The sequence below is a fragment of the Biomphalaria glabrata genome, chromosome 4, assembly GCF_947242115.1.
Source record: "Biomphalaria glabrata chromosome 4, xgBioGlab47.1, whole genome shotgun sequence".
In the NCBI taxonomy this organism is placed as follows: Eukaryota; Metazoa; Mollusca; class Gastropoda; family Planorbidae; genus Biomphalaria; species Biomphalaria glabrata.
The window spans coordinates 20,365,447-20,389,524 of NC_074714.1; the positions used below are offsets into that span (position 1 = coordinate 20,365,447).

Below are 24,078 nucleotides of genomic sequence, written 5' to 3' on the forward strand. Positions count from 1 at the left end.
ATCACGCCCACTTGCCTAGTTGGACATAAAACGATTAGTCCCCCATTGATTTTCTTTGATTACCTTTCTGGCATGACTCGATTAATTGGCCGAAACATTTATTTGTATGGGCCAGGACACGGAATGGGGCAATACATTGTGGAACTGTTGGCCTGCAGGGCAGTTATGTCAATAGAACAACTTGTAATAGGCAATGAGTTCACTTTGGATTTGATGGGGTTGCTTTGCTTGTTGTTGTTGCTACGTGTTTGCAGTCGACGCTTTCTTATTGCGTTTAATATGTTTTGGTGACAATAAAAGCTGTTACAATTAGTATAATGTTGTTAATAGTTAATGCAGTCATAAACATCAATTTTTTAAAGTTTAATACAGTGATCTTTAAAGATTATTTTCTGAATGTTGTTTGTATTAGTTGAAAGATAAGCCAGATGATGTAAAGATTGTCTGTTCCAATGCCATACGGGTAGCGAATTGGTCATGTAGCCAGCACAATGACATAACTTCTTAACTTCCACAATGTATGACACATGCACTTTAGCAGTTCTCCCTGGGATTCGAACTCAAAGAAAGGCTAGCGTTTTACCACAAAGTTACCAAGCCCCACAATTGGTATGTATAATCAAGGATTTAATATAGATGCCCCTAAATTGAAGACGAAAAAAAAGGAGCAGATCACGTTGGGGCCAGGTCACCTCGAAAGAATGCCAGAGAACAGAGGAGCAAAGATTGTTCATCGGCAAAAACCAAAAGGCAGGCGACACAAAGGCAGACTACGAGTACGTTGGCCTGACGACGTAGAGGCAGATCTACAACAGGTAAAAGTCCGGCAATGGTAATGGGATCAACTAGTTTGATCAGTAATGACAAATAGTAATGTAGTTCAATTTGTAATAGTTCTAGACCAATAATAATAAATGTGTGCGATTAATACTATTTTTAGTCATTGTTTTCGTTCACCGCTATTTCATTCTTTCAGCTTTATCAATACGTTATAACCTATCACTTATTGGGAAAATGGGGGGGGGGGGAGGCAAAGAAAGGGATATCTGGGTAAATTTTACCGTAATCAGCGTTAAAAGGCATTTTTTAAAAAAGGGAGAGAATGACCTGAATTCGAACTTTGGCTAACGCCTCCTTGAGCCGACATACTAACCACACTGCTAGTGAGGTGTTTCGGACTATATAAGATTGTATAGTTATGCATTGTTTGTTTCAAACTTACTTTAAACCGGTGACCTATAAAAGGGACTAATTCAGCTTATACCATCACTTCAGTCAAGTACAATTTTTTCACTTGTTCAAGATGCAAAAATAAAAAAATAAAAATTACCAATAGTTAATTAACTAATTGGTTAATTTTTGTAAATTTATTCTTGTGTTGTCAGGTAAAAGAAATAATTGTGTAAAATTTCAGCATAATCCCCAGATTGGGTGTCTGAAAAACAATGTGTTCTAACATTTTACCAGACTGACAGACACATTGAGTTGCTATAAGCTTTGTAAAAAAAAAATCCATTTTAAAATATAAAGCTTATCTAAAGGGGAAGAACTCCGCACTTACTCATATTTAGAAGTAAATTTCCTTTATTTTGTCAATGGAGGTCAAATAAATACTCGACACCCGTGTCACAGGTCGAATTAACGCAAAAGAATTCGTCTAGATTCTAGAAGCTTCTGCAGCTCAGTGGTGATTAGTTTGTTACGGCCCGGAGGTGTAGTTTGACCATCACTGATCAGAAGGTATTGAAAAGAAATGCAAGGACTATGGCCTGCGTTACTCAAAGTTGTCATTTTTTCTTCTTACCTCTCTTATAGGAGAGCTAACTAGTCCTCTGCGTCAATCTGAATAGCAATGTCCAGGTCAAGCAGTTATCCATGTAGTTTGTCTTTGAAAAGGATATTCTAACCTGGGACCACTATCTCGATCAGGCCAATTATTGAAGTATACAAATTGTAATAGGGGACATAATATTAGCAAAAGTAATTCTAGTTTGATTTAAAAATAATAAACAATAAACTCAAATGAATTCTAGGTTATTAAATATTATAATAGAAAATGTATTTCCCTACTTATGAAAGCAGTTTAGAAATATCAAAAATGAAAATAGTTTTATTATATTGTTTACTAGTACATATCCTGGAAATATTCTAAAGCATATATACCTTATTTACAAATTATTTATTTCGTGCGTACAGATGCGGTACCTATGTAATCTAAATTACACACGGAAAGCAAAGGTCATTAAAAAAATAATATCGGCGTTAGATGACTAACTGAATACAACAGCATGAGGCCGAAATAAAGAGAAAGAGGCGTTAGCCCATAAAAGAGGCTTAAGCACCAAAGGAGGGTACTGAGGATTCGAAAGAAGCATGTGAGTTGTCAAGTTAAAAAATGTGAAAAATCCTATTCAAGTAACTACAGACCAGAATCACTTACTACTATGACCTGAAAAAAACTTGAACACATAATATAGAGAAACACAGTGGACGCAATGCACAAGGTATGGCATAAAGATCTCCCACATTTTGAATAAATCTACCAAAAGAACCCAACAATCTAGAAAAGAAAATACTTATTGTTCTGAAAAGTACATAAAAAGCAGTTTTGTTATAATGGATTTTAAAAAATCGTTTCGTGGTCTAGTAGAGATGCATTTGGACTGAGCGCAAAGCGTGGCTGTTATACAGAGGCTGTTTTCATTATATGCTACAACAAAGTTCACTGGTTGGATACATGATGTATTGCGAAAAACAAAATAAAATCTTGTTAAAATAATTGAAAATGGTAGAGCCTAGCCTACCGAATGAAACATGTCCTGCCTTTCTACTGCCTCTACAGCCCATTTGGTGCCTACTTCAAATGTGGAAGATCCTTATACCCTACCCTGTACAAACATAAACATATTGACGTTAATGTGGGAAATAAAGGTCACGTGAGTCTGAATTAATAGATCTAATTGGTATTTTTATAAAGCTTATATCAACTCACACTGTCTGTCTGTCTGGCTAAAAGTTTCTACACGATATTTCTCCCACACCCAATCTCATATTTCACACGGCTCAGGCCAAACTTCGATTCACAGTGCCCACGCTGCGGGAAGAAGCGGAAGCCATGTCTCAAATTCTTTTTGACTGCCTAAGACTTGTTGATCTCCGTCTCGACAGGTTTGGGAAACCACAAATTCTGGACCCATATGGTGACACACATATAGCACCCAAAACAGCAAGGCTTCTGTCCAACGCTTTTGCAAGAGATGATTTAAACCTCTCAAGCCCTCACTCAAATGGAGTTTAATGATGATAATGGAAAAAAACAATGCCACAATGCTTATATTGCTTATCTTAACAATAATGGAAGTATTTTTTGAAATGAAGTCAGAGAACAAAAGATTAAGAGACAACTATTATAGAATTAACGTTTTAAAAACGCTGTAATTTGTGTTTACCTGAATAAAATAATCTTTAACTTTTCCATGTGATTCTGTAGTTGATCCTATATTTCTTCATTAATGCCCTATCAGTTCACATTATTGAAAACTATGGAAAGAGATAACTCTATCGTCGACAACAACAATTGTAAGCCATCGATCGTTCCCCTTTTTATATGGAATGTGAAGGTTTGGTGATTGAGTTGAAAGTGACGTCATATCCGGGTACGTGCTTTGGGTTCAATCCCTTGCAGACGACAATGATAAAAAGATAATGAAAATGGCGGTAACATACTTTGTATGGTAGCGGTCCATGTTGAAGGCTGGGTGAAAGGGGTCTCCGCAGTGGGCGTCGCTTCCGTTCATGGAGTGGCACTTGTAACACCCGACACCCGTTGTAGGTTTGGCGAACTCTAGAAAAAAAAACGAATACATTGGTTGACCATTAGGCTGGACATGCTGACGTCATGGAGGAGTACATTTAATTAGGTGAAGCTAAGCATGTAAATCACACATAAGGGTTACAAATCTATCTATCTAATCTATCTAGTCTACCTAATCTATTTATCTATGTATCAGCTTATTTCTATGTATTAGTCTCCCCTGTTTGACAGTCCATATGTCTTTATGCCCTAATGTATCTGTCATTTGGCTGCACTTTCCTAAGCTCAAAAGTACGCATGAAACTGACGACACGCATGCCTCCTGCACCTATAACAAATTTGAATCTTGTCAAACATTGTCAACTGCACGTCACTCTACGCAATCTGCTCCTTTGTGTACAGTATTCATCGTACCAAAATCCACTAGACGAAAAATAATGTTTTGAAAGCCAATTATAAATATGTATCCTATTTCCAACGAAAGTATTCAGCATTACGTGGAATAAACGTTTTTTTTCTGTCTAGCTCATCAAAATATGTGTAGTTCTAATTATAATTTTAATTTATGTAACCAGAGGCCAGAGGCGGTCTTAGCAGAATGCGGGAGCCTGGGCGAGTGTCATATGCTGGGCCCTGAGGGTAGACTTTACATACCGTACCAGTGAAAGCTAACGGGCTCGTCCGTCTCTAAGGCTGTAGGCTTTAGTTTTGTTCCAAAATATAATAACAAACTTATTGGCCGTTTGACTACATTAGGTACCGGTAGTGATGGGCAAAAATTAACTAAAAAGTTGCTAACTTTTAGTTTAACTAAAAAAAATTAGTTAAGGCCAAAGTTTAATTAAAAAAAAATAGTTTAGTTAAAATCCTAGTTTAATTATTTTTTTTTAGTTACAAACTAAAAAGTTTAATTACAAATTTTACAAACTTTTTTAACATACATACCAATAAATATTTAGATCTATGTAATTCGGAGAATATATATAATGAATAATAGAGAGGAGAATAAACTAGAGGGTGCACAGGTCACTAGAAAGCCTTTTGACCTTTACCCTATAATGGTTGCTATTCCCGCCAATTCAAGGTATTTGAAAGGCGAGAAAAATAAACGTGTTCATTATATTTCTAGCAAGTTTGGCTGCTTGATAAATCCTGATAATTCCTTGCTTCTATAGATCTACATTTTGCTGCTTTTTATATTAAACACCAGTGTGTTCCTGTATAGCTGCAGGCAAAGAATTTTGCTTTACTATAGATCTAAAAGAAATGTCAACTCTTTTTATTTTAAAACTTTTTACTAGATAGATCTAAAGTTAGAGTCTAGTCACTAGTGACGTCTAGTCTATTAGTATTAGTCTATTACTACTATTAGATATATAGAGATAATAGTCTATATTTAATTATTTTAGTCTCTTAGTCTTAAGTAGAGTCTAACTCTTAGTAGTCTTAGTCTTAGATCTAGAATCTATATATAAATGTAAATTTAAAATTATAAGTAGCCTAAATAATATAGATGACTACTATAATAGGCCTACTAATAATAGTCGTCACTATACTAGATCTAATACTAAATTAACTAAATGTAGACTAGATCTACATCTACTTCTATTATAATCACACTTATATCTACTATCTAGATCTATTAGAGCTAGTATTATCTACTAGAGTATATAGATCTAAATACCCATATCTAGTTATAATCATAATTATAATAATCTAAAATCTCTAGATAGATCTAGAGTTACTAAGATATCTATTAGACTCTATTTAGATCTAGTAGTAGTAGTAGTAACTAGTATTTCTTAAATTATTTTTAGATTAAAATATTAATTTTTTGATCTAGGTCTAGTAGCTAGATCTAATTCTAGATACAGATTATATTTCTGATCATTTCATTTGTAGAAGATATTAGATCCAGAATATTCTAGAATCTAGAGTTAGTTAGCGAGTCAACATGCAGTTTATCATTACTTCTAAAAAGGTAACTTATATTAGAACTTGGACAATTACTTCTAATTTCTTTCTATAATACTAATAATAGTATCATTGTAGTCTAATCTAGTGATTCTATTAAGATCTACATCTATCCCATAAAGACATTTAAATCTTTTTACATGTGCACAAATAAATGTTTATTACATTTTGCTAAAGAGATTGGTTGTTGTTTATATTTTTCATGTTGGCTGTTTCGTCCTTAAAAAAGGTCAAAATAGTTAGTAAAAGTTTAACTAAAGTTTCTTAGTTTAGTTTAACTAATTTTTTCAATTTGTGATTAACTAAAAGTTTAATTACTTTTTTTTAGTTCAAACTTAGTTTTAGTTTAACTAAAAAAATTTAGTTTAGTTCCCATCACTAGGTACCGGTACTGTATTGTAACTGTTCTGCATGCAAGATTTTTGCCTTTAACGTTACAAATGATTCAATAACATTTTGCATGGAAAAAATCAACAAACTAGATCATAATAATTTCTGCTAATCCTGCTAGAGTCGGAAAGTAACTTTTAATTACGGAGGAAAACCGGAACAGTTGCAATTAAACTAACACTAAACAGTTTCTTAGACAGTCACAAAGGGATTTAGTCGCGGAACATTTTTGGCTTTTCGCTGTGCAAACTGGTGTTGTTGCTTTTTGAAGCCAAGGTGAACTGTTCAACAATGAACGCCTCTTGGAATCCACTGGTCATAAGATGCTGTCTTGACCGAAACTAAAAGGAATTTCGAAACCAAAAATGTCATGTTAAGAGTTTCCATTGTAAATGGTATGACATTGATGCCCGAAAAGGTTTCTAAAATATGGAATAACAGGTTCTAGGTTTTGACAACTGATCTGGTTTTTTAAACTGGTGAAAGGGAATCTTCGTTCGCGGGGCCCCCCGCAGGTACGGGCCTGGACAGTTGCCCCACTTGCTACCCCCTAAGGGCGCTACTGTATATAACTAATAAATTACTACTATTATTATTCTTCCTCTTGCACGAGACTTTGACGAAGTAAAACATCGGACGCAGTTGTGTCCCATTTCTTCGTTGCAATAGTACATAGTATTTCAGAGTTATCCTGTCAGTGGTTTAACCTTTATAACTTAAATCTATATAAACAGTTTGGGCTTCAAATCGTTTCAAAACGGTTAGAGATTAGTTTATGCTTAACCTAAGGCACGAAGATACAATTCAGGTTCGAATTAGATAAGTTGGTAAGATAAGGTTTTAAAGTAGTCCTATATTTTATATTGGTATGATGTTTTAAAGTTGGACACAAGTTTAGGATTATGTTTAGAGGTATGTTACATCTTATGAGTAGGAGTTTGTAAATAATCTATAAAGCTTATATAAATATGAGAATATCAAACTTATCAACTACTCAAACTTGATAATTTACTGCTGGTTCAGAAATATTTTTTTTTCTTGCTAACCACTGATAATAATTTCATACTATTCTTAATACGTTAAATGAAAAACCCAAAAATTCATTCATCCCTGGGGCGCAAAAACTCATTTAGTCCCATGGTCTTTACAGTTAGAACTCATTATCTTCCTGTTTGAACTCCAAGTACTGAACAAATGTTAAAAAAAACAAGCTTTAAAGTTAAATATTTTAAATCTGAGTTGACAATGTAGTGGATTTCTCTTTCTTGTGACTTAATCTGTTGTTTTCAACCAAGTCTGGCCGTAGTCTGACGTCACAAATGGGCAAGAAGTAAGATAATCGATAACGTCTTTCAGGAAAGTGCAAAAGAAATCAGAGCAGAGCTGGTAAATATGTGATACTTGGGATAAGTCCATCTCTGATTGAATAGAGAAATCCAACAATAAATTTTTCCTTTCATTGAGACATTTATGTCCTTAACGTCGTGTGCTGTATCTTCTAAACCCTCTGAATTAATTAAAGGTATTTGTTAGACTTAGACCAATCATCAAAGTGACCCTTTAATTGTAAATATTATGATATAACAAAGACGTCTCCTTCTATATTATAAGCGCAATGATTCGTTGACCGATTCATTAATCATTTATCTAGAGATCTCAGCGAATGCCAGATGGACTCACAAACAATTTCGTACACAGGTTTCTTTTAGCTCATACCTCTTAGGAGCTTGGTAAGAAACGTTTTGACAGATTCACAGCCTGAGAGGCCGCAATTGGAGGGAAAAAACACGAAGGCTTTTTATTAAAGCTGTGAAATTTATATGAAGTAATTCTTCAGGAGTCCGGATTCTATATATTAAGCTGAAATGACAAAATAAGACTTTCCTTAATTTAACTTATTTTTAATTTGCCTTATTGTATCTTAATTTCCGCTTGATTTTAGACACGGTCGAAATAAAGAACAACACTTGCATCAAAAATAGAGATCTATTTTTTTTCATGCGTGCGTGTCTTTTCTCTAGATTTAGAACTAAACGTACTCTAAACTTAGATCTAGAATTTAGAACCCACACAGACTTGTTACAGCGAATGTGAGGGATTATTCACAAACCTGGTGGTATAACAAATGTGATACAGAGGATGGGAGTTGCCGAGATGGCGTTATTTTATATAGGCCCATTCAAATTTCCTTATGGATAATAAAGATTATTATTATTATTATTATTATTCATGTGTTTTAAAATTCACAGACTAAAATAGATGTAGTGTGGGGATGGGGAAGGGACCATTCAATTGGGGCCTTTTGGAGATGCATTTTTTTTTTCTCTAGGCCTGTAATTGATGTTCTATGAAAAGTGTGTGGTGTTTAATACCGTACATTGCTTGCCTTATGATTGACAGGAAGTCCACCAAAAAATAAGGTAAAATTAACCAAAAGTGCTGTATCTAGAATTCAAGAGCTGAAAAGTGTGTGGTGAAGATTTTGATCGATTCGAGGATGCTAAAAAAAAATTAGGGGCTGTCATTCATGGCTCATTGTTATTAAAAATGTTTAAAAGGTGGGTTTTGGGATTGGTTTCCGATCTTAAACAACATAGAGTATATTCAATATCTTGATATTGGATTGAAAAGCTGAAGAAAAGTCAGAGAAGGAACGTAAGAATAACGATTTTGTTTGGGGTTGAAGGGCGTGGGGGTGGAGTAGGAAGCAGATAAGTAAAAAGTGATACTAGAATTCATGGACCAAAGACATGCGTGTGTGTGTCGGGAAGGGGGCGTTTTAAAGCAGGTCGTTCTAATTTAGGTCAAAATTCTATATCAGAGAACATTACGATGCGCAGGGGAAAAACAAAAGGGGGTGAGAGATATAGAGAGAGGAGAGAGAAAGACAGCTGTGCCGTTTCATTTCAATGTAACAGATGCAATAATTTACAGGCTAAAAAGTATGTAAGGGGAATCGTTAAAATGCGGCCCTTTTATTGGATGTTAAAAAATAGGAGGGGCTGTTCCGCGATAATAAACAATATATAGCCTGCAAACAAGTCAAAGGGCATAGCCGGTGTGCAATGCTAGAATGTCTATAGTAGTTTGAGAGCAGTGCACTACCCGGGAGAAGGTTTCTGTGCTGCAATTAGGAACCCCTACTTAACAATTCATTGTCTGCATCAAAATTCGTTGTCGAGCCTCTCACACAGGTAGCCAAGCAGGACAGACATTCCACAATATACTGAGAAGATTATTGAGGTGTCATTATGATCACAATTCCCTAATAGTATCAGATTTAAAATAATCATTTCATAAGCAAGAGATAGAAGCAACTTGTAATATGAATACAAAACGAATCAGAAATAAATGTCATATTTAATAAGTAAAAGAGAAATAGAATCTTTAATTTTATCATTAAATATAGCAAACCAAATTTTAGTTTATAGAGTTTATATGTACACAATTTTCGGAGAATGGAAAGGTTTTGTTAATTGCATTACAGATTTGATCTCAAGGACGTTAAAAAAAAACAACTTAATTTGATTTACGGCGCAGAGACATTAGTTATGTGAGATATATACTTTACTTATGTTGTTGCCTTCTACCATAGTGGTAAAAAAATCAAATTAAATGAATGAATGACTGAATAAATGAATGAATCAATCAATCTATCAATCAATCTATCTATCTTATCTTATCTAGTCTAATCTCTATCTATCTATCTATCTATCTATCTATCTATCTATCTATCTATCTATCTATCTATCTATCTATCTATCTATCTATCTATCTATCTATCTATCTATCTATCTATCTATCTATCTATCTATCTATCTATCTATCTAATCAACTTTATCTTTGTTTAGTTCTATTTACCAGTCTCCCTGTTTGACAGTCTATATGTCTTCCTGCCCGTAGGGCCAAATGTTTTAAATGCACGTGCATATGAATGTCTCTCTCTCTCTCCATCTCTCTCTGTCTCTCTCTGTCTTGAGGTTATATTCTATTTGTTTAGTCACACGAGAAGTTGCACAGGGAAAACGATGTTTCCAATAGTTTGTATCGCTCACAAGAAGTTAATATTTATTACCTGCGATTTATTAAGGGACCTACAATCAAACAGCAATGTGAAAACCAAGATTGTTGATTGATTTTGAGAGTAACATGACCTCGGCTCGGACTAGAACCAGTGTCATAGATTACATATTCTGCCAACCGTCTGTCTCGCATTACGGCGCCCCAACGAGCCGGTTATTACCGCACGCACGAGCAAAAGCCCACACATGGTTTAATAAAGAAGTGGAAGAAAAAAAAAAGGGCGGTGTCATGGAGTGGAAAAGGGGGGGGGGAGCATAATTAACTCCCTTAATTAGGTTGCTCTTTGAATAAAGAGACAAGACGCGTTATTTATTGAAGACAAGACGTCTAGATATAAAAGTGGCGCTTGTCATGTCAAGGAACAACAGAACGCTGAACGAACAGCAGAAGACGTTCTATTCAAGTAATGGTATTGTCGTTTTTCAATACGTCTGAATGACGCTTGGGGGGAGAAACAAATCTATACATTAGTTAAAATAGAAATCATTTGTATATTTTATTAGGATAATTTAACACATTTGTATACAAATTGTCGGAGTTCTCTGCAAAGATTTCTCCAGCCTGCGGGGATGGGGAGGGGGAATCGCTAGACTTGGAGTGCGATTGCTTCTAACGCCCCCCCCCCCCCTTTTTTTTTTAAGGTCTGCCAGTGTAAGAAAGCAATACGTGTTAAAAAGCGCCTAATTTCGGTACTAGTAGTTAGTACGATGAACTTTCAATCCTATATAAGTGTGACCTTTAATTAACAATTTTCATACACTAAATTAGGGTATTTGTAAATTAAATTAGGATTCCCGGTCAATTTGGCCGCCAAGAAAATATGTTGAAAACATGACATGACTGGGATGTAGAGCTGCACAACAGTAAGAGAAAGTCTACAAGAGAGAATGTCTACAACTTGAAATGGTGAATGTCGTTTTGGGAAAACGGGCGACATTTCTGCTCATATAAAAAGTAAAAATCCTAAATTATAACGAGATCGATATGTTAACAACACAGTTATGATTCTCTCTCGCTCTCTCTTTCTGTTGCTCTCCCTGTCTCTCTCTCTCTAACACACACATCCAGCCTCCAAAAATTCAAACAATAAATTGAAATAACGATTTGTGTAACTTGATCCAAAGTGGTTCAATATAGTGGGCAGTATCGATCCTAGTCAAGCACACGAGCTTCCTATTTGAGATGCGATCTGATCAAAGCTTATCTCGTTTGATCAGGGATTCGACTCCCATTAACTTCCTTAGGTACACACCGGATTCGATAACTGGATTTCATGGAAGGGAAAATGTGTGAATAATTTCATTTCCCGTCAAAGGAGTTGGATTACGTTTTTCCCCTTTAAAGTCTTAAAGTAAATCTGGGTTAGTTGACATCTCAATTTTTTGCTTGGGAAGCACTCTTCCCCCTCGAAAATAAAAAAAAAAGTGTTATCCCCACACCCATGAGTCAGCTATATTCTGCACCTAACGATTATCTGTATTCTGAGATGCAAAAATACATTTTATAGGAGTTTATTGCAGAAAACTTAAAAAGTAAAATGGTGAAAAAAAGGTTAAACAAAGAAGGAGGTTGAGAACAGTGGCGTAGCTAGGAAGTTGCCATCATTTAAGGGCCCGGGTGGCTTCACCTCTTTTGGAGCCCCTGCATTTTGACATTCGACATGATGTCATGAGATAATGGCGTAGTATTTAATATCTAATGTAAAAAAATAGTTTTCAAACACTCATTTGGGGCCCTCCTGATGTAGGGGCCTGGGGGATTTTGGAATCCTCTCCCCCCCCCCATATTCCCCCACTATAGCTACGCCACTGGTTGAGAGGAAGGTTGTAATATCGGAGACTTTTGTAATATAGTTGATAGTCCTATGATAATCTAATGGAGAGTTATGCGTCTTGTAGCGGGCCTGTTTAAGTTAGGAAAGAAAAGACGTCAACGGTAAAATGGTAGGGTACTTGTACTGATGTGACTAAGAAACGACTTTCAGTAAAACTATAGAAAAAGTCACATTTCCAAGATGAGAAAAACTTTCTTTTTAACATTGGCTTTCAACATTCTTGTAGTTTAACTACAGGTTAAGAAACTGTCGTCTATAAAATTTTAAACTTTATTATTAATGATGTGATTATAAGAATGATGTGAGTTTGTAAGGATTATGCAAGATGTATTGACCTGATCTCAAGTGAACACATTTCTTTTTAACGAATACATGCACCAACACAGTTAGGAAAACCGATAAACAGAACAAACGAACCAATAATCATTCACAGAAGTATAAATTAAACTCGTATAAATGTTAGAGCAATTATACAAAGTAGGCAAACGAGTTCTGTCATCAATATTTTGACTTAACAATGTCAAGGTCACTAAATGAGTTTTTCACACATAAAAAGAATTACGCTAAAAATTGTACAATATCTCAAAGTGTGTCCCTTGTTCTTCGTGTCAAACCCCCTCTGTTACCACAAGTAAGTTGCCCATTTGTTTGTTGTAGGTCATAGAGTGACAGTCGAATGTTTCCATCGTATTGAAAGTATTCAGTGCTCCAAACGGAAGAGGTTCAAACCTTGGATTCAGCCAGTGTTGAAAGGTAGCACACAATTTATCTGAATACATTTGAATACACAAAGCATGTCTACACTTCCTTTATTTGTTTTTTACACCGGATACACCAACAAATCTAGCTATTTATAGTTTTCAAGACATGTATGAAAATCGCCAATAACACTGTATAGAGCAATAAGAGCATGTAAAGCTACAGATACAAGGATGTTTGCTGGCCAGTCTAGATAGCTGTTTGTGTATAAGAGACTAATTAGAGTTGCATGATTACAACGGAATTATATATCAATCAAACATGACAACGTAAAAGACAGTAGTAACCAGGAATATTTGTATCAATTTGACCACTTACAACTGTGAGCGTGCGACCCCAGGTCTATTTGTTATCTATTTTTATCTGTATTTCGATCTGTTTACTTTATATAGGCCAGGCTAGAATAATTTAATTTAGTGTCTTTTCTTCTTGCATAGGTCAGTGCTGTGTGTTTGTAGTTTCCGCTATTTATAACTTCTGCTAGTTTTAGTCTTTTTCTGTTATTTGTGTTTTACTCGTAGAGGAAAAGTAGTTTTAAAAATAGTTAACTAGCCTTAGAGTTGTTGACACTGTTTCCATTTCTTTGTCCCTGATTAGTTCTACGTATTTTTGTCTTTAGCGCTTAGGTTAGGTTAGTAGTTATTTTCTAATTTCAGTCTAAGTACAAGTCTAGAAGCTGTATAGGGTCCCTGTACGAGTTTAGAACATAAATATCTTTCTTCTTCCTTTTTGTATTTTTGTAAGATTAAATTTTAAGGTTCTCTTTTTAATGCTGTTTAATTTGGTATGTAATGTTGTGTAGTCCGTGTCTTTAGTAATTTTCTAGATTTTATTATAGCGTACGGCTAGGTACAAATTAGGGAAATCAGTAGTCCAGTTTAGTTTTAGGTAATTAGCGTGACGTCATGCTCTCCGATATGTTCGCGCTGACCAGTTATAGCTAGCTCCGGAACAACGTTGAGCCCTCTTTTGTCTTGACCAGTGGTCAGTGCTGACAGTAGTGCCTGTGTAAAGTTAATTGTGTGTAGTGTAATTTCAGCTGGGACCGCCTGTAAGTTGGAAAATGTTTTTATTTTTACTTCTTTAGTTTATATTAGTATTAGTTATTCCTACATCTACTGTTATAGTCTAGATGTAGACTGATTAGTAGTGATTAGTAGAGTGACATCACTGGCTAGTAAATTAGCCATGATTACCTCTGATGGAACCGGATGTTCCGTAAACTTGAGTAGCGTCACCCCCTTGCGTCATCCTTAATGATCCCCTTATTGTTTGTCCATGTGTAAATATTTTATGTCCCCTATGTATTTTTATTAATATCTTATTGCTAGGATAACCACTCCATTAAGTTGGCATGTTGCCGATTTAAATTTTTAATGTAGAAGATGGCTGCGTCCTACTCAACGCTCCATGATGGCGGCTTTGTTAAGCCAAATCTAGATTTGTTATTGTTGTCTAGCCCAACTGGTGTTGTGGCATAGACATTAACTTTTACTCCGGTATTGCTTTCATTAGCTACAGGCTGGTAGTGAATATTACCTTATGTCTGTATTATTTTGTATGTGTTAGTCTAGATCTAATTCATTATTATTTTGTTATTATGTCTTATGTTTTATGTATTTGTAATTGCAGGCTATAATTCCTGTCGTTACGTCTACTGCCTAACTGTGCGGTAGTACTGTCATTATTTCCACTGCCTAGCTGCCTTTATTAGTATATTATTGCCACAGTTAAGCTGTCTGCTGTACTGTTGTGTTTAGTGTTGGTATTTTTAGGTGTAATCTAGTAAAGATAGTTTGACATTTGGGTTTCTTAGTAGTGTTGGTAGTGGTATAGTCAGGTTGATTAGTTGCTTATTTCTAAGTTTATTTAGTTGTTTCTGTAAAGTTTATCTTTTTTTTGTATTCATCTATATTTTTATTGCTTTGTAAGTTTGTTGTGAATAAAGTGTATTTATATTTTGTTTTATAAATTTAGTTTAGTTTGTTCTTTTAGTTAGCTAGATTAGTTTAGTTTAGTTTAATTGTGCTGTCTGGTTGCTTAGGCGACTCTAGCCCCTTGGTCGCAGACCGAGGTGCACAGATTGGGCCCACCCAGTAGCGCAAACATCTGCCTACTGTATAAAATTTAATGTTGAGCAGCAGGAAGAATAGGCCCTCCCACTCGCGCCTGCCTGACCTGCTCACACAACTTTCTGTTCAAAATGGAAAGAACAAATTCAACCCATCTAGTCAAAGAGAGAAAATACTTTTTTGGGGTTTCTGGAACGCTGAAGAGTTGTTTTGTGTACAGAAGATTTCACGCTTTTGTTATATTCTTTCTTTCTCTCTCTTTCTCCCTAGTCTCTACCTCTCTCTCTCTTTCACACAAACTCGCCCTCTCCCACACATCTTTCTCGTCTTAATATCTTTTCTAAAGCTGAAAAGATTAAACCTAGATGATTTATGTTTCTGGACAACAAACTTCTCAGGCAATATAATCTATGATGTAGTCGGCGGGCCGTCACATTTAGAATGAGGTGAGTTAAAACCCAGGGGTGAGGCAACAGTATAATGATAATTTATACTTGATACATAATTGTTGTAGACCGGGAGATGAGTTACATTCCAGATGCAATATTTAAATTTGTCACGCCATAGATGACCTTCAACTATCTCTTAGAGGTAGAATATATTCACACAGGCACGCACATATTTATGACCTTGGTAATCACAGTGATTTTATTCTGTTCAAATTTCCAATAAATGTAAAGCTATAGAAAAGCACAATATATTATCAAGTTTACCGCTTACGGTCTTAAAAGCACTAAAATTTAGTAAAAGAGACAAAGAAGAGTAACCGATATTGAGAATTGTGGTAGTAATAAAAAGAAATTCACTTCTAATTTGTATGAAGTGTCATTTCCGCAGTGCTGTACTGCTTGCTATAGAACAAAACAAGTGCAACTTAGAATCAGTTGTTGGAATCAGTTAAAGAACCTTTACCCAATGAAACTCTAGAAATTATTGTGACAGACTTTGAGAAAGCCACCCTGACACCTTATCAAGAGAAGTTTCAGACATGTAGAGTAAAGGTATGTTATTTTCACCTCTGTCAAGCAGTTATACATCAAGTAAATTGAATGGGCTGATAAGCGATTATGACGGCAATGTCGAGTTACGTGGAATTGTTCGAGGTCTTCCAGCTTTGGTTTATGTGCGCGAAAATCATATCGATTCCTTTGCCGAGTCCATACCACAACACGACCGGATGCCGGAACTATTATACTACTTCGCGATTATATGTACGTGGCCGAAGACAGCGCGGCAGAGGGGACAACTATGCTTCAACTTTATTCCCTCCAAAAACATGCAATAGCTGCCTGGATGTAATGGGCGATGTGAAGGGTTTGCGTCCCGCCCTCTAATCTCTATTTTCATGCGTTCATCTAACATCGTGGACATTCCTAGACGGTGTACGTAAGAATAGTCAGCTGCACAAGACATCAGTTTTACAGTCTAGCGCCAGTGATGAGCACCGTGCGATGAAGAGATATACAATACTGGCCAAGAGAATTGCAAACACTGTATGGAAATACGAATTAAACTATTAAAGGATCGTCTTCTGTATCTATGATCAATGACCTACATATCTTACAGATTTACATTAACCCACAAATACAATTTTTACATTTGATTGATAACTGGAGATGTTGAATTTGTATATTTTAATGACATTTTATTCTTTTTTAATGTGACACACTTTTGTAAATAAAAATAAATATTTGAAATAATATATTCTTTATGCTGTTTACTATGTATTTGAATCTTCTTTAGTGGGATCAATAGCTTGAAGTTTTTAAAAAGAAAAATAGTTCCACACATTTGACAATATAAAATGTTATCTTAAACCGGTCCTGGGACATGGCTGCTATTGTGTGATATTAGTCCTGTGGTATGTGAACAAGCAATAAAGATAAGAATAAATGTCCTTGCGAGGACAATCAATATATTCACATCCAGTCAGAACTTGAGGTCAGGCTAAAGCCCAATCCACATTAAGTTATTCCTCCGTTAAAAAAAAAGTGCGGTAACTCTTTGTCCTGAATGACAAGATTTATGTTTCCTTAATGCCCATGGACGCTCTGATGGCCCGGAAATCCATTAAAAAAATGAAGCAACAGATGGGGACAAAGTCATGTCGGGATATCATTTACTTTCCTGAAAACTGATCGGGACTTTATTTATTTGTCAGTATAAAGTAACATTAAAGTAAGACTCACGTGCCAATAGATTTTTTATTTTATTTTTATCTTATGATGTATTGGTCAAACTATAGCAAGGACTGTTTAATATTAAGTGACGGACATTGCTGAAAATCTCTCTGTGTGAGTGTGAGAAGCAGTTGATATAGAGGTTCTCAAATTGTGCAGGAAAAAAATCTTACCAACCCCTTCCGGATTTTTCCTAAAATGTATTCTTGTTTCTTGTTTGGCTACATCTTCTAATGTTGAATAAAAGAAAGTTCAAACCTGTTTGGGCTGTAAACGTTTAAAGACAAGAATTATATAATCACTGCAAACACGATTTTGAATTTCGGGATTTTTAGGACGCCAGTGTGTACCTGTCAAACGCGGGGAAGTTAAGGATGTTGGCTATTGTGTTAGCCACTATACACCCTCGTTAACCGCTAGCCATAGAAACAGATGAGCCTGGCATCCTCTGTCCCCATAGATTGCAAGGTCTGCCTTTAATATTATATTATATTATATTATATTATATTATATTATATTATATTATATTACATCAAATCCGAATATAGAGATAGAATAGTATAATATGTTTTAGTATACACAAACGTAAAACCTATTCTCCATTATTTCATTTCAAATTTCGCCTTGTTTACACGATCTAGGTGCTCCGAAAGATAATCCATTAGTTTAATATAAAGGAAAAGACTATGGCATATAAAACCAAATACAACATTGCGTGATCAAGTCTCAATAAAGTCACAGCATTAAAAGAAAACACATTCAAAATGAACGGCGTGCGGATGACGTCACTACAGCGATGTTTCCCTGGATCAAAGAAAAAAAAAAGGCCACGGAACAGACAAGATAGCTAACCAAATTATTCCAAAGCTGTTCTATTTCCCCGTAATGGCCAGATTTTTTTTTCTCGCATTTATTAATTCACGTAGGACATCACATTAGCATCTGTAAAATCCGAAAGACAACTGACAGAAGTACCCCCCCCCCCCTTCTTTTGTCCTGCAAACGAAAAATCATGCTGAACATGAACAAAATGCGAATTTTTTTTGGGTGATGAAATAATTTAAGATAAAATAATATAAAGTAAATTGTGGTAGATTTTGTTGTCTAGGCAAAAATTGAAGAAAGATTATGTGATGTTAAGACTGGTGCTAATGAACTGATATTAGCAGTGGGAAACATCTGACCAGGGTGCATAATGAAGCTTCTATGACTTTTGGGTTGATGCGACCAGTGACTTCTCCTACGTCGTTTGCCACATAAATATAGCCTCTAAGATGAAATAGGTTAGACATCAATTGCAGACTGCATCCTACTTTTGTTTGTATGCTATCTTCTACTAGTTATTATCATTTTGTGACAGTCTTTTCTACTCTGTAGCTGTGCATGGAAAAGCATCTAGTCTAGAACCTGGCCTGTTCCAACACGACAGACAGTATGTGATCTAAGGCTATGCAAACTGTTGAAACTAAAGAGTTCATTATTATCAAGACACAAGATTTTTGGAGTAGTGGCTGAAGGGTAAATCTCTTGGCTTTAGTATAGGGAGTATAGGGTTCGAATACCGGCCAAGACTAGGATTTTAATTTTTTGAGAGTTTTATGAGCCCCCACTCAATCCTTGTGGGTCACATAGAAATTAACGACATTACTTTGTCTTCATACAAGGAACAGCATCTGGAAACAAGAAGCAAGGCAGACCAAAGCGACGATAAAAGACATCAAGAAATAGGGCATACGATGAACCAGACACTCCAACAAATCCAGAGAAGACACACTAGACTTATGACTTGTGGGGACCCAACAGACTTGGAGACACTAGACTGATGACTTGTGGGGACCCAACACACTTGGAGACACTAGACTGATGACTTGTGGGGACCCAACAGACTTGGAGACACTAGACTGATGACTTGTGGGGACCCAACACACTTGGAGACACTAGACTGATGACTTGTGGGGACCCAACAGACTTGGAGACACTAGACTGATGACTTGTGGGGACCCAACAGACGTGGAGACACTAGACTGATGACTTGTGGGGACCCAACAGACTTGGAGACACTAGACTGATGACTTGTGGGACCCAACAGACTTGGAGACAGACAAAGGAATGATTGACATAAATATCGGGCATGGAGTTCATATGCTCCACTCTACCCCCAACCCATTTTACCTTCTTCTCTGGAGAATTCTCTAGCGCGTTATTTTCAATGTAGTCTAGTTCAACCTTTTTTTTTAAGACTAGGTGAACGAGTGCAGTATGTTATCTACAGTTAGAGTGTATTTTAAAAGGCGTTTTGAAATCTTTCTGTCTCAGGAGAAATTTCGTGGACTTGTAAGGAAACGAAGCTTAGATAAAAAATAGCAGAGGAAACAGCGTTAGTTTAGCTTAATTGAATTAGAGGATTAAAAATTAAAAATGAAATCAAAACTTCTCTCTTATTGTGAATGGTGCAAATTAAAAAAAAATGTTATATAAAGTCGTTATATTTCGTTTAATAAGGTACTTTGGGTTCCGAGGCTCGCTTAAACGTCGGTCAATAAATAAAGTCCCCCCCCCTCACAGACTTGGCGATCTATTGGACAGGTGATGTAAAGGTCAGCTGTGTCTGTGGAACACGGTTAACGAGGGTCTCACGTGGACAGCACAACGATGAACCTCCTTTACTTTTCCCAAACTAATGTTAGGTCATGCATTTCCTAGCAAGTGTAAATGGTTGGACGATGCGACCGCTAGACGCTAGAAAATCTAACTGCACATTTATATAAATTAGAACTTCTAACTCGAAGTAGCAATAGTAGCAACAGTAAAGATATCAAAACATCTGAACAAATAAATTAAGACTGTAAATAAAAACTAACAGCGCAACGAAAACAAAGGTTGTACAATGAAAACATTTTGTGCCAATTTCTGCACCAGATGGTCGATCGTGATAAGGTCATTCTAGAACTCCAAATATACCAGTGAATGTGCGTGTGTGAGCTTGTGTGTGTGTTTGAGATTAAGGGAGCTCTAAGCTCAATGTCATGTCTTAAGATGTTTAGATGTCGGAAGAACCTCGTCTGGAATGGATCTCTTGATTTCTATTCCTTACTATTTATTGAGAAAAAAACAAAACAGTTTAGATTGCAAGCTCATAAACTCATCTTATTTATTAAATCGTTATTGCAATGATTAACTAGTTGAAAAAAACAATAAACATCGTAAAGATCTGTCTTTAATATGGTGTTGCTCAGTGTATAATACTTTTCTTGGTCACTGGTGTCTATGTATGACAGACATTACAGCACTCTATCATGTAGACTTTGAATGGTTTATACTACGTACGAGATATGTAAATGCTTTATTTATAAAAATGAGTTTTGTCAAGTAAATGAAAATTCACATGGTAATGCTGTGAGGGTGTGTATCCTCGCTTGAGTGTTCTTTAAGCATTATTTAAGTGATAAGAGAGTGTCTGTGACGAGATGTAAACATAGATACATAGATATAGATTATCAATATGTGATATACTCTAAACTGCTGCAAGCAGCCTAAGGGTCACTGGTGAATGTTTTTTAAATCACAGTTTACTCCTGAAGCCTCCCTCATGATTGAGTCTAGCCACAAGCAGGCGGGTGGCTGAACGGTAAAGCGCTTGGCTTCCGAACCGAGGTCTCAGGCTCGAATCCTGGCTTGGATTTTTTTAATTTCGGGATCTTTGGGAGCCTCCGAGTCACCCAGCTAACACTGAATTTAGTTGCGGAAAATAAAGGCGGTTGGTCGTTGTGCTGGCCACATAACATACTCATTAACCACAGAAAAAGGCAAACGAGACCCTCCTGCTCGTAGCTTACTGTTGAGGCACTAGTTGCTTGCTTTTGCTCTTTCTCCTTTCATTGATAGCAGTTCTGCCGGATCCACGTGTGAGCCTCACGTGAAGGCCAGGAGTTGGTTCTCAGTCGCTCCTTTGAGACGGATGCCATCGGAAGTTTTTTGTACGTAGTGGAGTGATTATATCTATCTATAGGGCAGATGATGTTAAGGCCATCTGTTTCTTTGGCCAACGGTTAACGAGCAGGGTGTTATGTGGCCAGCACAATGACCAACCGCCTTTTCTTTCCCTAACTTAATTCAGGTACCCATTAGAGTTATGTGAACTCAGGGGCGCCCAAAAAATCCCGAAATTCAAAATCTCAGTCTTCAGCGAGCTTCGAAACCAGGACCCCAGGATCGAAAGCAACGCGCTTAACCACTCTACCACCGCGCCCTTCATAGTTAGTAATGTAAGATTTATAACATCTTCAACTACCTAGTACATTTTTGTTTTTTAAAGTATCATGACGGCAGAGGTGTAGCTAGGGTGGGAGGAGGAACCCTGGCCCCAACTTGAGGGGTCTCCCAAATGAGTGTTTATTACATTAAATATCAAATATTAAAATGCAGGGGCCCCCAAAGAGGTCAAGCCCCTGGTCCTCCCAAATGATGGCAAATTCCTAGCTACGCCACTACCTGACGGGCTGTTTGAACCGTACATTTGTTGTTGTTTTAAACGTCTGCTACAAAAAGAATCGGAGTTGTATTGATTGTAATATCCATCCAATCGCCCTGCTACTTGCTTATGGAAATCCTTGTCTCTTTGTTAGCCTGACGATCTGCTGTAGGGACGTGTTGATATAAGCCATTCATCAAACGAGGATCACCCACAGAACGCGAGTCCCGTGTTGAGGTCACATGGTGAGGCACGTGACAAGTTTCCAAATACAGAGCGTGAATCTATAGTAGGTCGTAGTGGATTAGTGGACTGACCGTTAGTGACGTCTTTGAGAAACAGAGGAGACAGATAGGGATTCGGCTCATGGTTCACAGTGACCTAATTTACTTTTTTTTTTTAAATCTGAGACCTTTTGTAAATATAGACTCTGTCAAAGCAAATTTATCCTAGTGTCAACTTTCCTTTCTATTCTTTACTCAATACATTGAATTAAAAAAAAAACAAGAAAAACTTAAAAATATATTTTTTTTAAATGTTCATGTTATGCGTATTTGCATCAAATAAGCTCAGTCATGTAATTAAATTTGTAATAGATCTAGACCAACAATAATAAATCTGTGCGATTTGAAATAGTTTTACCTATTGTATTTGTTTAGCGCCATTTCATGCTGTTAGCTTTCGTAGTACGCTATGATCTTATTAGTCTGGAACAGTTGGCAAGGGGTAGGAGGAGGTAGGAGGGTGTATCTGGACAAAAAAAAGTGAACGACCTGAATTTGAACTCGAGAGCTAAAGCCTCTTCAGCCTCAAGGCAATCAACTCACCACTACAACATTGAAATATAAGATTTTATAGGTATCTAATCTTGCTTCAAACTTTAAAAGTGGCGACCTACAAAGTAAATAGGAAAATGTCATTCCCTTGTTTGACATACCAAACAAAATAATGAATAAGCAATAGTTAATTAACTAATTTGTTCTATTTTTTTGTCAGGTAAAAGAAATAATTGTGCAAACTTTCAGCTTGATCCGAGAAATGGTGTCGAGGGAATAACGAGTACAAACTTTGGACCAGACAAACAGAGTGAGATGATATAAGTTTTGTAATAAAAATATTTAGGCCTCTTCAGGTTGATTTTTGGTCATCCAGACCGGCTCGTGTGCTTGATATGATTGCTTGATATAAGTTTTGTAATAAAAATATTTAGGCCTCTTCAGGTTGATTTTTGGTCATCCAGACCGGCTCGTGTGCTTAAGTGGGAAACACTATTGTAAGGAAATTTGAAGATGGATTTAGAAATAAAAAATTTAAGAAAATGTGTGTTTTAATGTTTGCCTACACATGTACTGATAATAATAAAACAAGAAACAAACAAAATGAAAAAAACCAACCTTTAAATAAAAACAAAATGTCTAAGGGGAATAACTGTATATATATATTTATATTTATGTCGATACTGTAAGTTTTTTTTCCTTTTATCAATACTGAACTATTAAATTAATTGGTGGATTTTTTTTATTGATTCCTATTTAGTTAGGAACAATCAATAATTGTGGACAGTCTCAACTCCCTCCAAGAATTGGAAGTGGGACAAATGATAATAATTGATAATTATTTATTTTGTTTGATATTGAAAAAGAAAACAAATGACTATGATAGAGATATGTGTTATATGTGGAGTTATTTCCCTTATTACATTTTGTACACGATTTTCTCCTACTTCCTTTTTGAGGCTCAAGTTGATATTTTGCAAAATTATTCAATACATGAACCAATAAAAACATTAACCAGTTAGTTTATCAATAAGTGGTAATCAATTTAGTTTGTTTATAAAGAAAAAAGGAGTTATTCCTACAGTATTGAGTTATAAGGCAATGACTGTTGCGGTTCTTTCCCTTAGATAAGCTATCTTTAAAAAAATATTTTATGAAACATCTGTCTGTATATTAAACAGACTTGTTATATAAAGTGTCCTAGAATTAGAAGTCAACAAAGACTGGGGAGGAAATATTACTACAGGTCTTCTACGTTCTGCTCAATTTTGTATGGACCTAACGTGAGGTCAGTTTGGCGGCAGGACGTGTGAAACTTCCCTGGCCAAGTGTGAATAATGATTTCCTACTGGTCAAAGGGAGAGGAAAGAGAAGGCGTGGAAGAAAGAGAGAGAGAAGGAAACAAACACAAAGAGAGAGAGAGAGAGAGAAATAGAGAGAGAGAGAGAGAGATCATTATACTAAGAGTACTATCTCACTCAGTCCCTAGGGCTAACTCAAGCCCTGAACTAAGTCCCAGCTATAGTCCTTCCGGGTCTCATTGTTCTTATGACTCCATTGTATTGCTATAGTCTGTACAGCCACAACATTTGCAATGCGAACCATTCTTAATAAACAATATAGAATTTTTTAAAAAGCTCATAGTTAACACTAAGCTTTACGCCTATAACATTTAGAAGCAGAGATAATAGCCCATATAGAAGAATGATTGAAGAAGAAATAATC

The 24,078-nt window shown here is 36.0% G+C and overlaps 1 protein-coding gene and 1 long non-coding RNA gene across 2 annotated transcripts in view; one reads left to right on the plus strand and one right to left on the minus strand.

Annotated features, from left to right (window-relative positions):
- Window positions 1-24,078, minus strand: part of LOC106053444 (uncharacterized) — a 58,397-nt gene that overhangs the window by 14,545 nt on the left and 19,774 nt on the right. The window contains exon 3 of the mRNA XM_013209005.2: window positions 3,727-3,844. Within this exon, the coding sequence (XP_013064459.1) occupies window positions 3,727-3,844 (118 nt within the window). The remainder of the gene's footprint in view (window positions 1-3,726; window positions 3,845-24,078) is intronic.
- On the plus strand, window positions 13,816-14,826 carry LOC129925737 (uncharacterized). Its single transcript, XR_008777468.1, has 2 exons — window positions 13,816-14,353; window positions 14,487-14,826. It is a non-coding gene; the product is annotated as an uncharacterized LOC129925737 (long non-coding RNA).